Source organism: Aedes aegypti, chromosome 3 (assembly GCF_002204515.2).
Source record: "Aedes aegypti strain LVP_AGWG chromosome 3, AaegL5.0 Primary Assembly, whole genome shotgun sequence".
NCBI classification, from domain to species: domain Eukaryota; kingdom Metazoa; phylum Arthropoda; class Insecta; order Diptera; family Culicidae; genus Aedes; species Aedes aegypti.
Window position 1 is genome coordinate 270,772,184 of NC_035109.1, and position 17,286 is coordinate 270,789,469.

General features: G+C 37.2%; 1 protein-coding gene across 2 annotated transcripts in view; it reads left to right on the forward strand.

Annotated features, from left to right (window-relative positions):
- The window catches only part of LOC5577230 (Ig-like and fibronectin type-III domain-containing protein 1), a 643,389-nt gene that overhangs the window by 576,444 nt on the left and 49,659 nt on the right, over positions 1-17,286 (forward strand). For both annotated transcript variants that reach the window (XM_021851413.1, XM_021851414.1), the window contains one exon: positions 12,532-12,666. In XM_021851413.1, the coding sequence (XP_021707105.1) occupies positions 12,532-12,666 (135 nt within the window). The remainder of the gene's footprint in view (positions 1-12,531; positions 12,667-17,286) is intronic.

Consider the following 17,286-nt stretch of genomic DNA (forward strand, 5'->3'; position numbering starts at 1 on the left):
TGGCAGACGAAAATATCAGACTCGCACTTATTTCATTTCATTCCATTCGTTGGTTTGCACCCGTCAACAACGAAACAAAATTCCGATCTGCCATAGTGAAAAATTGTGCCGGCAGCGGTGGATGGCCCCATTGTTTACGTTGAAAGTAGGTACGTGAAAATTGCGTTATCTGTCACTTCGCGGGGGGGTTGGCTCCACACCGCACATTCGATCCTAGATCAAATTCTGAGTGTCCTCCCAAAATTTGAGCTCATTCTGATGAAAACTGAGACTGCACAAGCAGTCTAATCCCCAAGAGCACATGGGCAAAAACTATGACCGATTGAATGAACTACTTGTTTTCCTATAGTAATTCCCATATAAACTTTGAAGGACTTGTGCAGTCTCAGTTTTCATCCAAATGAGTTTAAATTTATGGAGGATACTCAGAATTTGATCTAGAATCAAATGAGTGGTGTGGAGCAAAAACGATTTTTTGAACCACTCTAATGGACCATGCTGGAAGAGGACCTGCAAGCCCTTGGAGTGTTTGAACAAAGGGTGCTTAGGACAATCATTAGCAGTGTGCAGGAGAACGGTGTGTGGCGGCGGAGAATGAACCACGAGCTCGGTAGGCTCTACGACAAACCCAGTATCCATGTTGCAAGACTACCGGACAACAACCCTGCAAATATGGTATTCGCATCGAATCCGGTTGGTACAAGAAGGCGAATAGCACAACGAGCGAGGTGGCTTGATCAGGTACAACAAGATCTGGAGAGCGTGGGCCAAAATTAAAGTTGGAGGGACACACCATGGACCGAGTAAATTGGCATAACATCGTTAACGAGGTTTTATCAAACTAATTGATGTAACACCAAGTAAATATATGATAATTTACATAGTAATTATGATATGGATCATTTTGCGATAATGAATTAAAATTGTCAAAAGAAATAAAACATGAATATGTGCAGCAAAATTCTTTACAATCCTTAAGTTAACATCTGAGAAATATTTTTCTTTTTCTAATTTTTTTCTCATGAAGCATTCCTGGAGGTATTATTAGAGAAATTTTTGGATTGGAAAAATCTTGTTGTCTAAAAAGCGTTATTTTTCGCAAAACAAATCCTCCAGATACTTAATCTTAAAACAATTTATGATTCCTTCAAGGATTCCTCCTTAATTATTCCAGAGTTTTTTCCATTGAATCGATGGAATTTTTAAGAAAGACCGGCAGGCAAAGACGAAATCTTATGGCACATAAGGTAATAGAGCGAAATCCAGAATGCCGTGAAATGTGTACTGCGGTCTGTCAAACTTGGGTATCTTTTGCAGTACCAAGGGACCAAATACCGTACTAGAAATGGTACCCAAGATTTTCCAGATTCCAGATATTTATCCAGCATTTTCCTCTGAATTTCTGATAATTTTTGTCTTGTTGAAAAAACCTTAGGAGAATCCCTATTATAACGAACAATTTGTCAGGAACATCATGGTACAATCCGAGAACTTTCATAGGAAATTCGAAGAGGAGTTGTTTGAAAATTGCTGGATGAAACCCCTCTTAAGGACTGCTGGAGAACAGTAAAAGCAGCCATCAACGATGCAGCTGAGAGCAACGTCGGGTACGTGGGACGGAGTCGACGGAACGATTGGTTCGACGAGGAGTGGCAGGGGGTTTTGGAGGAAAAGAATGCAGCGCGGGCGGTCATGCTGCAGCAAGGGACCCGACCGAACGTGGAACGCTATAGACGGAAACGGCAACAGCAGACCCGCCTCTTTCGGGAGAAAAAACGCCGCCTGGAGGAGACGGAGTGCGAGGAGATGGAACAGATGTGCCTTTCTCGAGAAACGCGTAAGTTCTATCAGAAGCTCAACGCATCCCGCAACGGCTTCAAGCCGCGAGCCGAGATGTGCAGGGATAAGAATGGGAGCATTTTGACGGACGAGCGTGAGGTGATCGAAAGGTGGAAGCAGCACATCGACAAGCACCTGAATGGCGCTGAAAGCACAGGCAATGAAGAACGGGACAACGGAGGAAATTCCTTCGTCAGTACTGCGGAGGATGGAAACCAATCAGCCCCCAAATTGAGGGAGGTTAAGGATGCCGTTCACCAGCTCAAGAACAATAGAGCTGCTGGTAAGGATGGTATCGGAGCCGAACTCATCAAGATGGGTCCGGAGAGGCTGGCCATTTGTCTGCACCGGCTGACAGGCACAATCTGGGAAACAGAACAGCTACCGGAGGAGTGCAAGGAAGGGGTAATATGCCCCATCTACAAGAAAGGCGACAAGTTAGATTGTGAGAACTTTCGAGCGATCACCATTCTAAATGCGGCCTACAAAGTATTATCCCAGATCATCTTCCGTCGTCTGTCACCTGTAGTAAACGAGTTCGTGGGAAGTTAGGGTCCATTCACAAATTTCATAACGCTTTAGGGGGTGGGTGGGTGTCCAAAATGGCTAATTTAAGCGTTATGATATCTATGAATCAGCCCTTATCAAGCCGGCTTCACTGACGGCCGATCGACAACGGACCAGATCTTTACTGTACGGCAAATCCTTCATCGATTTCAAGGCGGCATACGACAGTATCGACCGCGTAGAGCTATGGAAAATCATGGACGAGAACAGCTTTCTCGGGAAGCTCACGACACTGATAAGAGCGACGATGGAAGGTGTGCAAAATTGTGTGAAGGTTTCAGGCGAACAGGCAGAGAGCCGGGCTTAATTGCCGGGGTACGATTTTTACGAGATCCAGTCAATTTGTTTGCTTCGCGGATGATATGGACATCGTCGGCCGAACATTTGAAAAGGTGGCAGACCTGTACACCCGCTTGAAACGCGAGGCAGCAAAAGTTGGACTGGTGGTGAATGCGACCAAGACAAAGTACATGCTACCTGGTGGGGCCGAGCGCGACAGGGCTCGCCTAGGTAGCAGTGTTACGATAGACGGGGATACGTTCGAGGTGGTCGACGAGTTCGTCTACCTTGGATCCTTGCTGACGACTGACAATAACGTTAGCCGTGAAATACGGAGACGCAGTGGAAGTCGGGCCTACTATGGCCTCCACAATAAGCTGCGGCCAAAAAATGATTCACACACGCACCAAATGTACCATGTACAAAACGCTCATAAGGCTGGTAGTCCTCTACGGGCATGAATCGTGGACGATGCTCGAGGAGGACCTGCAAGCACTTGGAGTCTTCGAACGTCAGGTGCTTAGGACGATCTTCGGCGGTGTGCAGGAAAACGTTGTGTGGCGGCGAAGGATGAACCATGAGCTCGTCCAACTCTACGGCGAACCCAGTATCCAGAAGGTGGCCAAAGCTGAAAGGATACGATGGGCAGGGCATGTTGCAAGAATGCCGGACAGCAACCCTGCAAAGATGGTGTTCGCTTCGGATCCGGTTGGTACAAGAAGGCGTGGAGCACAGCTAGCTAGGTCGGCGTATCAAGTGCGTATCGACTTGGGGCAGAACCGGTGATGGAGAGATGCGACCACGAACCGAGTATTGTGGCGTGAATTGTTGATTCAGTGTTATCTGTCTAGATGTTAACTAAATAAATGAAATTAAATGAATTGTTTGAAAATTATTTGAAGGATTTTCTGTTGAACTTCCAGGGAAAAAAACTTGCATCTTGTCTACTGATAAAATTAACTTATTCGAAGTCTTTTATACAGTCAGCTCTAGTCTGGATTGCCCAGACCTGCAACTGACGAACAGGTCTAAACTGGCATATGTCATAGGCGTCAATTGAAAAGCTTTCCCTCGTCTCATCTGTCTCTATGGGAATGAAAATGGAAAACAAACAATCTTCTTTCCAGGGCACCGCACAGACACACAGAACTGGTAGTTGATTTTCCTGCTGCTGCTGGTGGTGGATGTTTGATAACTAGGACTCAACACAGCAATGGCACTGTCAACGACAAAAACCATCAGCTTAAAATTGCCACTGTTTCGAAGTTCATCATCGTTTCTTTGGTCTTGTGGTGCGTAAAGAAGTTCATCATCGCTTCCATAGCTGATAGGTTTTGTCTCTTCGTCTGCTATACTTCAGTTCAGTATAAATTTGTGACGCTCCTGGAAAGGATAGGATTCCACACTGGGAGCCACCCAATATCGAATCAGCTTTTCAATGAATCTATCATTGTGGTCGAAAGGACTGCTGTCTATTGTGATCAAAAATTTATCATTTTCAAACGAAAACTACGGTTAGATAGTTGTAATGATGTACCTAGGAGGAAACGTTACAGTTCCAAAGCCAAACATTCGTTTGCCATCGAGAAATATTGTGGTGAGCCACGAGCAAATGTTGACGTCAACCAAATCTTCTACTTACATCTCGTATCCACTTTCACCGCAAACAGTATCACGCTCGATTATGTGCACATATGGATGTAGCCAGTGGAGGTGCAGGATGACATTTTTCTGAGAAACTGTTGAAAATAGTCTCTCTACCATAAGCAAATCCTGGCTTCGCCCATGTGTGCCCAGGGAAATATCGAATCACATTTCCCATCGAACGAACGCATCTGAGACCCTCACATTTTGAGTGCAAGTTTCACTATCAAGCAATTTTCGTGATCTCCTTCATCTTTCATCGCATCACTTCTCAGTAGGTGCTGTACGATAGATGGAAAGACGCTTTTCCCCATACGATAACAAGCATATCGTTCGCTACCTGGGAGTATCATATATGTATCCAATCCATGCTTCGGGCGTAATCACTCCCGTCACCATTTACGGGTTCACCCTTTTGCCAACCAAGCAAACATCGTGTGCAACGAAGGAAAGCTCCATCTCAGAAAGGGGATGTACGTGATTGACACTTTTCGAGAACGGTGATTACCTCCCGTAACAGTAACGCGCTTCATAAAGGAAACGATGATGCAGTTCACAGGAAACTACTTGTACATTGGCCCAATCAGTGGATCGGATGAATATGCACTGTAAAAAAAATATATTGTAAAAACGCCACGATTTAGCTCCATGTCACTCACGTCTTGAATATTTTTTTAAACATCTATCTGAATACTTCGCTAAATCTACATTCACAAGAGGAGTATGGTGTAGTATTATAACTAGTTTTTACTGTGTCTGTGAACCAGCATCTGGCAACCTATATGGTTTTGTTTTCGTTGTTTTTAATGTTGCCGCTGGGTAATACGGGAAAATGGTTGATTTTCCGGCACACCTTCTGTTAGGGATTGATGGGCGAGAATTAAGGTGTCACTTGCTTCACAACTTACGTAATGGGTTGGCTGAGTGAGAGGAAAAATAGAGGGGATTCACATAAAGCCCCAGGCAACAAAAACAAAATGCTAAGATATTATACAAGTAGGTGAAGGGTCATCATCACAGACATAAAGAATTTATTTTTATCATGAAAATCTATTTCTTTTGCTTGGCGACTGTAACTTTGGTAATTATGGTATTCATGGGAAATTATTTATCTTTCGAGATCAATGGTCACAACCTCTACATCTTAGTGTTCTTTAAGCATTTCCACAGTTATTTGTAATTCTTCACCGTATTGCGTGAATTTATAGTTTGAGTGCCAAGCACTTTGTACACTTTTCCCAGGAAGTCGAGAAGAAAAATTCCGGGAATTATCAATCAATCTACCATTAAAAGGTGCTCTGAGGAATTCCAAGAAGGTTCTCTTATGGAGTTCCTCGAAATCTATTTTAAGAATAGCTTGAGAATAGCTTGAGCTCATTGAAGGTTTTATTTTGGAAATGATGTAAATACAATACATAACAAAGGACGCATGGTCAAGTTTTGAGGCCTAGATCTCGGCTTCTAGTGCTTCGATCGACCTGAAATTTTCACCGCAGCTTGTAAATAGCTTAAAATAAACTCATTTAAAAATTTACAGCATATCATAAACACACTTTTTAGTTATCACGAAACTCCTATTTGAACGATCATGGCAATATTTCGAATATGCAATAATTTTTAAATGAACATATTTAAAGCAATATACTTTTCTGCAAACATGATCAAGTTGGTAAGACAAATAAGTTCGAAGAATTTTCTAGTTAAACTAATTGATTTCAAAAATATTTTGAAATGTCATATTGCGCAAAATTCTATATATGCGATAACATAAAAATTCATGTTTGAAATGCTCTGAATTTTCTGCTAAGTGAAGTTATTTCTGAACTGTGGTTATAATTTCTAGTTCATCGGAGCATTGAAATCCGAAATCTAAGCATCCAATCTGGATCATTTTTTATGCTTTATTATGTCTAGCACTGTATATCATAAGCAAGAAAACTTTTCTAGATCTTGAAAAATATCATTGATAATCGGATTTGTGAAAAAATGATTAGGGTAGGTATACCAGTTATGGCCATAATGGTTCCCTATTTCGCCATACGTTATAGCTTGAATGTCTCCATATTTTGAAAAGTTTTGTGTGTTTTAGCAGTTAGATATAGGATATATCTTGATGTTAAAACATTCAAAAAAATTAAAAATGTGAAAGTCATCGAAATTTTACATATGGCCAAATAGGGAACCACTATGGCCATAACTGGTACACTTTCCCTAGTTGTTTTTCAGAAATTATTGATTACAGCCCTAAGAAACATTTGTAAAAACATTTAGAAAAAAAAAACTCTTGCATAAAATTATGGAGGAATAGCTGAAGATTTTTTGTGAGAACGATTTCGCAGGAAAACTCGTGCAAAAATTCGTGAGGGGCTTCCTCAAGAAAGCCATAGACAATTTTTTTAAAGAATTTCTAGATTCAAGATTTCCCGAGGAATTTCACAAAAATAAGCATCAAGTATTCACCAGATAATTAATTTTGTACTACAGGTAGTCAAAGTTGTGTAAAACATTGGTTTTATTTAGGTTTACATGAAATTTAAAGTATGATTTATTAAACTTTCAAGTGATCTAATCCACTTAGCACGCAAAAGAGGACTTCAACTATCATTTAACATTTTTTTTAATTGCACGATTAACCTTCCAGTTGTCGCGCGAATTTTTGTAACGCGAGTAGTCGCGCGTTGTACTTTGTACAACACTCTTGATTTTGCGAATATCCCAGGAGTCTGACCACTTAGAAAGATGACGTCTTCGGCAAAGTTGTTCGGTAATTCAAGGACTATCATTGTTCGAGCTAATTGATTCAAAATTTTGCCACGAGGCCATGCTAGTGAGCATAAAACATTTGTTTTGCAAACATCTCAGGAGCCTAGCAGTCAAACTTCGAATTAAATGAGGTTCCATCTGATAGCGCTTCACCTTCAGAAAAACTGTACTGAAGACCTTAAGTTTCTACATTATCAGGGTTTTGGGATACACCGATTTCAATCTGTGGTATTATCGTACCGTTCATTATTATGCGACTTCTATATACATTTGTTGATATTACCGCATTATAAAGAGCCATACTGGTAATAAAAACTGTCTAGTATTGTTCTTAAGAAGTATCTTGAGGAATACATTTTGGTTTGGTGTCGACGGATATCTTTGTTGCAAAATGGTAGCATATAAATCACAAGTGTTGTACAAAGTACAACAGCGCGACAGCCCGAAGGTTAAATTAAGATTAAATATTTATTCAACATCCTTGCAGTTCCTTCGTTTGCCTTATATGGCAAAATACAATACTTTTCTAAACTACCAAAACATAACTTTTAAACATCGAACGTTTATTAATAAGTATTGGTTAACACATGAAGTTTGAATTGTGTGGCAAATTAAACAAATAAATTGCCATTGCATGCAAGTTGGCTGATATCGAGAAATCCTCAATTTTTAACAGTCAATATTTTAAAAACTAGACGGTGATATGTTTTGAAAGGGCAATGAATTCAGCAACTCTAAATTAGTGAGGACGTAATGCCGAGAAGAAAAAGAACTCTAAATTAACCCGTTAACGGCCCCAGGTTTCAGCAACAAAATAAAATCTATGGTGAGGATAAAAAAAAATCTTGAAAGTTTCTATATCTTCATCTAGTCCCAAAGAATACCCAAAGTTTTTTAACACAAGGTACTTCTTAGTGTTATCTGGCACGGTTTTGTGGCACAAATTAAGCAATGTAATATTATACAAGGTGACAAATTATGCTTTCTTGGTGAAAAATAAGTTCCGGAACCACAATTTACATATTTGGGTTGATGTTACTCATGAAAGCTCGATAAATACTATTTTCAAACATTTTTTCCTTTAACCCCTCTACCAACAGCTTCACTTTTTCAGCACAAACATATATTCGAACAGCGTTCTTTTTTTTTGTTTTTAGATGTTTTTGCACCATTTTTTCACAAGCCCCCAAAAAACTCTTCTAATTTAAGAATCTGTGCCGATATTGATCATTGGTCATCTTGTTCCGGGGATATTCTAATATTTCTGGGGGGACCGAAGTTTTTCCATAATTCACGTAAATATCTCAGGCTATAGATTTTTTTCTCGCGTTCGATCATTCGCTCCTCGAATCAAACCTTTTTGTTTCTAATCTGGCCGTATAAAGATCTTTACATCTTCAAAAACTATCATTTTGTAATTTTCAGATCTCTTGAAAGAAACTCAACCGATTTCCATGATTTTCTCAAACAAGTTCCTTATAACCTGACATTACATAACACACATTTTCGTTTTTTGATAAATTTACTAAAACAAAATGGCTGCCAAAGAATTTCTATATAGGGAATGTCGGTCCCCCAAGAAACATCTAAATATCTTCAAAACCATATGACCAATAATCAATATTGACACAGATTCTACAAATAGAAGAGTTTTTGAGGGCTTTGAACATTTTTTTGCGACTAAAAATGAAGCTGACGGTAGAAAGGTTTATTTAAAACTGACATGTAGTTTTTTCTACATGAATTTGATTGAAGAAGCACAGTAAACATTTTTGGACAGAAATACAAATTTCTGATTACACTCAAAGTATCTCTTAATAGAAAAAACTACTAAAAATGTAATTTTTTACCAAAGCAAAAATTATAGCAGTAACTGTTGGATTTCTCGACTGAAACATGAATGCTGAGGTCTATTAATGAATTTGTGCAGATATATGATTTTTTGAATTTGAACACTCTTTTCAACTATGGCGTGTATCAACAAGCCAATACGTCCATTGGCAGTGTCGGTTCTGTGACTAATGTAATAAAATCAGTGAAAATGGTACTACCACAATTATGGGAAAACCCACAACTAATGGATCACTTACCCTAGTTTGTTGCTGGTAATAATTGTCAAAATAGAGTAACCCATCATTGGGATCTGAATTTTATGTTTATAACATCCATTTAAATAAATAAAACAAGGACTTGTAACTTTTTTACATCATCGGCTTATGGAAGTCTATTGAAAAATTGCTGTTTTAGATAGAAAGTTTTTTTTACACTCAAACTTATTTTACTAGAATCAGGAAAACAATCGTGACTGCTTGTTTTTAAACCAAAATTTAATGCGATGACCTATGAATTCGTTTATTTCTGCCGAAACATCTTATGCGGACAAACTTAGCTCTAAAACAACATGTCATCACTTTGAGTTTTGATTTAAGGTAAAAAGAGATTAAATAATATGATGTTTCCCAGTTTTTAAGTAAAATAAATTAAGAATGTTACCTAAAATTTAATTTCTGCTCAAACATGACATCTAAAAGCAAATTATTGTCAAGCAAACAACATGTCATTGCTTAGCATTTTGATTTCCAGACTAACAGGCTAAAACCTTGAGTTTTAGTAGCTCTTAAGGTAAAACAAAATAAAAAAATCTAAAAGATTTATTTCTGCTCTAACGCGTTGCCTAGACCTCAAAAATCAATGCATTTTCGAAATAAAAGTAATTACCTTGAATTTTTATTTACAGGCAAACAGTTTAAAGCAAAAAAGTTTTTAAAACGTTTTCAGGCACAAGAATTTTTAAGTTTTTTCAAAAGTTTCTATTTCTTTTCAAACATATTTTTTAGACTCCTAGAATGAAATTTATGTCGACAAAAATTGAATTTCATCGCTTTAAGTTTTGATTTATTGCCAAATAATTTAAAACAATGAGGTTTTTCACAATGTTCAAGCAAAATAATCAAACTTTTATAAGCAAATAAAAACAAAAAAATATGTAATCGATTGAAATTACGATTCATAGGCTAATAAGTTCAAAACTTGGGATTCTTGTAGTTTTTTAGGCAACAGAAATTTTCAAAATTTTCTCTTTCGGCTCATATATAATAACTGTTCTTGTACAGTCAAATTTATTAATAAGAACTTCATGTCACTGCTTTGCATCTCGCTTTATGAGCACAAAGTTATACAAAATAAGTTTTCTCAATGTTTAATTTTGGTAAAATAAATTTTGTGTGTTCAAATAATTTATTATTTCTTCCCAAAGATGATCACTGAATTTCTACAAGTAAGCTCAAGCAAAAAAATATATGCCATTGCTTTATATATTGATTTAAGGGCATAGAGGTTGAAAATCTATGGTTCCTCGTAAGTTTTAAGTAAAAAGTGGTTTATGTGTAATCCAAAATATCATGCCTGTTCAAATATGTTTGCTGTACAAGCAAATTTATACTGAAAAGGTTAGATATCATCGCTATGCATTTTGATTCACATACAAGCAGATTGGGAGAACAAAGTGTCTCGTAGCTTTTTAAGTGAAAGAAATTTTGTGTGTAATCAATCAATAATTTATACTTCTATCCAAAAATTTTCACTGGACTACTTCAGTCAAATTGATGTCTATGAAACTACATGAAATCGCTTAGAATGTTGCTTTATAAGCAAATAAATAAAAATGATGAATATTTATTTTTATTTAACTTTAAACGTGACCAAAACTATATATCTGCTAAAACGGTTTCACTGCAGTTGTTCAATAACTTTCATGTCGAAAAAACTATTTGTCATCGCTTTGAATTTCGTTTTATTGTTGCATGCATTTTTCAAAATGCTTGGAAGTGTGTGTTGCTAATTGGATAGACGTATTTATTACGAGACGATGGATCATTAAAATACCCAAAACGGCCGCCATGGAAAGCAAAGATAGCGCAACCGTAGCCTTGTGTGTTTGACAGAACACAATGTTAAATCCCATATACAGTGGTGCCTTTGTTTTGATGCAGTGAGCACTGACAAAAACTAGTTTCAATGATCCATTATAATGAACGATGATCTTTAATGATGATCGGTTTGCCGAACATTGCATGTTAGTAATTCTTTTTATTTTAAAGTTATTGGCAAATTCAAGTGGAAAACTATTAAATCTTCAGATGCCCATAACTCATGGAGTCGGTTTGATATAATATTTCCTTTAGTGGCATTTGATAGGTCATACATTAGGCAACTTTTGCTGTCAAAACTGTGAGAACGTCATTTTTGTAGATTGAGAAAATCACTTCAAAAGGCCTAAAAACTCAAAGATCGCCTAAACTCACAAGATTTTAAACTTATCGGCGTGCTGCTCTCAGCAAAGTTGTAGGTTTTAATTAGATACTTGCCCATATGCAACATTATGGAGAAATGTGAAACTTCCTCTACAATTCGAATGAAGAGTTAGATCAAAAGTGTCTTCGACAAAGTTGTTCATACAAACGTTTCCTAAAAGTTCGCAGAAGAGCGTAACCACACATTTTCTAGAACAAAAAAATTTGAGTCACAATTAAATCACTGAAATGGTTAATGTTGATATCTGCATCGAAATGAACAATCAGTTTGATACTTTAGACAAATTTTACGAACATCAAATCGAAGCAGCCTCAAGTCCAGCCCCTTCGGTTCAAGTGACGAAACAAAGAGTGCTGCCTATCGCGGTCAGTTGTTCCGAATTTGGAGGATTTATGCAGGAGATCTTGAACTCCATCAGGGGAATCAAGGTTTCCCTCTAAATCGAAAAGAAAGGAGACTGTCGCATATTGCTGGAAACTCTTAAAGATCGCGAACTTCTTCTCAAACATCTTGAAGAGAAGATGCACATTTTATTAACTTATGACAACTTAACTGAAGGTTTTTTAAAGTCATCTTGAAAGGTCTCTCAAGTGACTATGGGTCACCTGAAGAGATCTTGTCCTGTAAGAACCCCGAGTGTGATGGATTTAGTCAGGTTTGATGTCACAGAATAGAACGAACTCACTTTGAATCTTTCAGCTCACAATCACCATATCAATACCATTCGTATCATTTGACAAAAGCGATAAACAATGATATTCTTCAAGAAACCAATAGCAGGCAATTCTCAACAATCCCAATAAAAGTTAACCCACATTGTTGCCAGTTACCTCATTACTTGAACAAAAAATGCATCGCTTGATACAACTTCATCAATTATCTTCCAAATGAGTTTACCGCTATTCAGAACTATTGTTCCTGAAATTGCTCTACAGCAAACTACAAACAACCTTCGCTTAGACTTCCCAGACTGTTTTGTACTCATCCCACGTGCAACATTTCCCCGCTACCGGAAGAGAAGTTAATTTTAAGCCAACTTTGCCGACCCACTTCCGATGCTTGTTACCTTTTGTTTTCCTCTCCAAAATCTGTTCACCACAGTTTCCGTTTTTCTTCTACTTTCAGCACCCAAAGGTAGGAGCCCGCTCGGTGGCGACGTCTGGGTTCTGCTAATTAAGGATGCCCGCCAAAACGATAGCGATGTTTACGTATGCGAAGTGAACAGCGATCCAGTCGTGCGAAGTTTCCACCCCCTGAGAGGTAATTATTACTTTCTACCGAAGAACACGCGCGCGCGAAATTTCGTTGTTGGACCACAATCTTTTGCATTCCCAAACCGTGAGCAATAAGGGTGAAAGAAAATAACGACTGAGCCTTCGGGATATTCTTGGGAAAAATCTTAAATCTTGTCGTTGGAGTTCAACTTTTCCCACCACTACTGTACAAAAACGAAACCATACTAGGGAACCGACATGAGAACAAACTAGTGAAGAACCAACATCAACAAAAAAAGGTTCCTTAGGTCGACCGATATGTTTTTATGGTACCACTATACAATTGAGGGGGCATCTCAAGAACTTGTGTTTGCTCTCCTCGGTTTATGCAATTTAAAGCTAAATATTAAGGTTAGAGCCCCTGTGTTTGTGATTTCTTTTTAACTTTAAAGGTTTCTTTTTTTGAAAACCTTTTGACAATAAACTGTCATTATTGAGCATTTTGCACCTTATTAGACTACCGTGCAGAAAATTTTTGCACAGTGAACATTTGCACACCTCACACATACACGTACTTTAGAGTTTGACAGCATGCTTTGATACAAACTTTTTTCGTCTTTGTTTTGATTTGGGGGAATGATTAGCATAACTTTTCAACTGATGAACTAAATTTACTAGGTCCAGGAATGCAATCCAAACATTGCCAGAAATGACTTGTGCAGAATGTGGGTATACCCGGTATACATCTAGATGACGAGAAAAGTTCGATCCTCAACGTGAAATACTTGGGTGAGCCGTTGGACAGCAACGAGGATCGCTAATCGATTACGTCCTGCATCTGCGGAAACGGCTCTGATTCTGAAGACGATTTAGATGATGCTATCATTGTAGATTCATCAGACAATATCTATACAAAGAAAAAAAATATGCCTAGCCCCATTACAGCTTATTATTATTAGTTCGCAATTTCAAGAACTCAGGAAAAGGGACAAGGGAAATGAAGTTTGTTAGTGGGGTGTAGCTGGCAATACGGTAGACACTTTTCTATATCAATGCTGGTTACTTTCTAATAAACATAACTAAAAAGAAGTTTTCATGTAATCTATTTCACTGCTTGGAATTATTTTGGAACGTCATAAACAGCTTTCGAGGCATACGCCTGCTGATGTTAGTGAGTGTGCAAATTGTATCAAGCACATGAACAATTTCATTAGAATCTAAAAATTCGTGCAACGGTCAAAAGAAGAGCCAGTTTTGTTTATAACTCAATCTGTATGCATAAATTCGGTTTTACATTTACTTACTTCAGGAAACAATCTATGGTTTTCTCCAGAAAATCCCTTCTGGTATTCAGCCAAACATTGCACCAGAAATTTCTTTTATTATTCATTCAAGAATCAAGAAAAAATAATAACTCGTTAACGAAGCATTTCCGGCATTTGGTGCCTTCGGCAAAGTTTTTTTTGCAACAACGTGTACCATCTAATAACATAAACAAATAGTTCGTAAATCGTCCGCATAGGTGGTACCACAATCTAACTTTTTACTGTGACGTTCTAGAGACTTGTCATGTTCGGCAAAGTTATTAATTTTGATAAAATAAACAACTCTCTAGAAGACGTCAAAATTCAACAGCCTGCTGGCAAAATAAAACCAAACTAGTAAAAAAATGTTTTTCACCATATTTGACATTTTTCTTTAGTATACAATATAACCATATAACCTTCAATATATTTTGCTAATAAATATATAACAATCGCAAACTCTAGTGAAGAAATGTAACGTATTGTTTATAATAATATATGCAGAAAAATTAAAATATAACAAAAAGAACTTGAAAGATAGGGCAATTTTCAAACCTCAAAAGCGCAAAAAATTGCAAGCTCAAATGCTCATGCAACATAGAACAATACTAGATGAATAAAAAGTCATATTGTGGCGCCACCTATGCGGACGATTTACGAACTATCCGTTAATGTCAGTAGATGGTCTTCGTTGTTACAAAAAACTTTGCCGAAGACACGAAATGACGAAAATGCTTCATTGCCGAGTTATTAATTTTGTCCCGCCAGATTGCATTTCTGGCTACAAATTCATGTTTAAGAGATTTTTTGAGAGCTATTTAAGGAATTCCACGGCCTTTCCACGAATTCTTCCAGATATTCTTTATGAATAATTCAGGAGCTCCTCAGAGAAATACTCATCCTCTTTTTCTCCAGGGACTCTGTCACGAATCTATAAAAAATCCAGATAAGCGTTTTCCTACGGTTGTAACCCACTACGAATTCTTTCAGAGAATTCCAAAGATATTGCAGCTAGAAATTTTCCAACTTCCTTCTCAAAGTCCTTTATAGATTACATTGGAAATATTCTTCAATTCTTGCAACTATTCTTCATAAATTTATTCCAGGCATGTACTCTAGATTTTTAATATTCTATGCGAATAGTTTCAAGAAATAACGATTTGATTCAAAAATTATTTGAAAAGAAAACCCTGCTGTTTGCAAAAAAATTGTCCAGGTTCATCCATGATCCATGAATCATTTTTTCTTGGATTCGAAGACCCATCAATTATTTTTTCTTGGAATTTGTCCAAAGATTTATGAAAGAGTTTTTCAAAGAATTGCTTGCGATATTTCTTCAATGATTTCTCCATGATATCCCAGAATCCTTGAGAAATTGTTTGAGTAATCCTGAAAATAATGTTATTGTGGAGTACGTGCAAGGGTTTCTTCTCAATCTGAGAAATTATTTCCGAAAATCCTCCAAGAATTCCTGTAGTATTTTTTGCATGCATTTCTCCAACGACACTTCCAGGAATCTATCGTGCAACTTGTCAAATGTTTCTTTCAAAAATAAAAAAAAAATCGAATATTGGGGAAATGCATTCTAGCCTGTTCCTGTTACTGGCAAGTGGTATGAACGTATGTGAAATATATATTGAGAGAAATAATTAAGCGATAAAGGATTTTATACAACTACAGAGTACGAAAGGAACGGTCCTGGAATTGAACCTACGACCTTCTTACAAGGCAGAAATGATAGCCTATGGACTACCAACTCCATCTCCTGGATTTAAAACAGGGATTCCCACAAAAAAACTCCCCAGATATTCGTCCCTCGTAAAAAATCTTCGAACATTTCTTTGAGAATACGCTCATTGAAATCCTCCTGGATTCGTGAATTCCTCTGAACTCCTAGCTGGAATTAGTCATAGGCTTCTTCTAGAACATTTTCCAATAGATTCTGAAGGAATAACCGTCAAACGAGCTACCTTGCAACACTTTTCAGCTTCAAAGCTCTTTAGACGATAGTTTAAGAGATTCAAATGAATTAAATGCACCCAACCTAATCATCACGTGTAGACATAATATGAAGGATGTTTTACGAACATGTTTTTTCCTTGAGTAGGTAAGGATAAAACATGTGCATGAGGGTGGATCAAAATTTAAAAATGTATGGTAGGTCTTCCTTATCATTCTTACCATAAAAATAGTATTCTGTGAAATTTTCAGCTTTTTTGATGATTAACAACTATCGAAAGCTAAACATTACATATATTTTGCAATTGGATTAAATGGACAAATTGATGTGAAGTTTTGCGAAAAAGTTACACGTCTTCTCAGTGAGAATCGAACTCACGACTCCCTGATCTCTAGTTAGGGCACGTTACCCCTACGCCATGAGAAGACTCATGATATATGATCATAATCATACTCATTCACAAACTAATTTTAATCCAGTGGTCCTCAGCCTAACCGATAACACGGGCCATCTTAACTCTTTCAAAATCAGTCGCGGGCCGCAAAATTTATAATGATTAATTTTAACAGCTCACTTTAAATCACTATTTCTATGAGAACGGCTAATACATTTCTGGGAACTTTATGATCAAAGCAAAGGGGTTTAGAGGCAAAGATATAAGTGCCAGAAAAAAAATGCCATGTTTTTAATAAACTATGTTAGCTAATACAAAAAAATTCATGACGAAAAAAATTAACATTGGAAAACTTTTTTAAAACTAGAAACAGAGCTTTATTAATATAAGGTACCGCGGGGCAAGTGAGAATCCGGGGTAAGTGGGGCGTTTCGTCATAGCTCAACTAGGAAAAGTTTTTCATGGGGGTATTCTTCTAGAAAGTTGAAGATACAATGACAAGGAATGTATTTAGTACTAAACATATTGTTATTTTTATAACCATGTGGTTCATGTAACAGTTGTCAGTTCAGCGCCATTTTCAACTTGCATGACAAATTGTGACACTTTCCACGTCTTGCATTGACTCGCAAAAAATAAATGTGTTTTAAATCGAGTTTCCATCAGTAATCTATAATTTTTAGTATTATTACAAGCTGCTAGCGATAAACCAGTATTTTGTTTTCATTTCATATGAAATTTTCGATGGTCTATCTTACCCCAAAATATATTTGTACTTGGGGTAAGTGGGACCTATTGAAACAAAAATCAGAATCAAAACTTTTCGTACACGTTTCATACATTTTGCTAGAGAGTAGCACTAAAACATTCAAACAAATGATTTTTATCAAAAAAGATCAACCTCAAATTACGTAATTGCATAAGAGGGAGAAGAAAAGTGTTATTATTCTTTAGTTTTAAATTATTTTTTTATTTTTGAAATTCGACTTCAAAATTGAACAAACACAC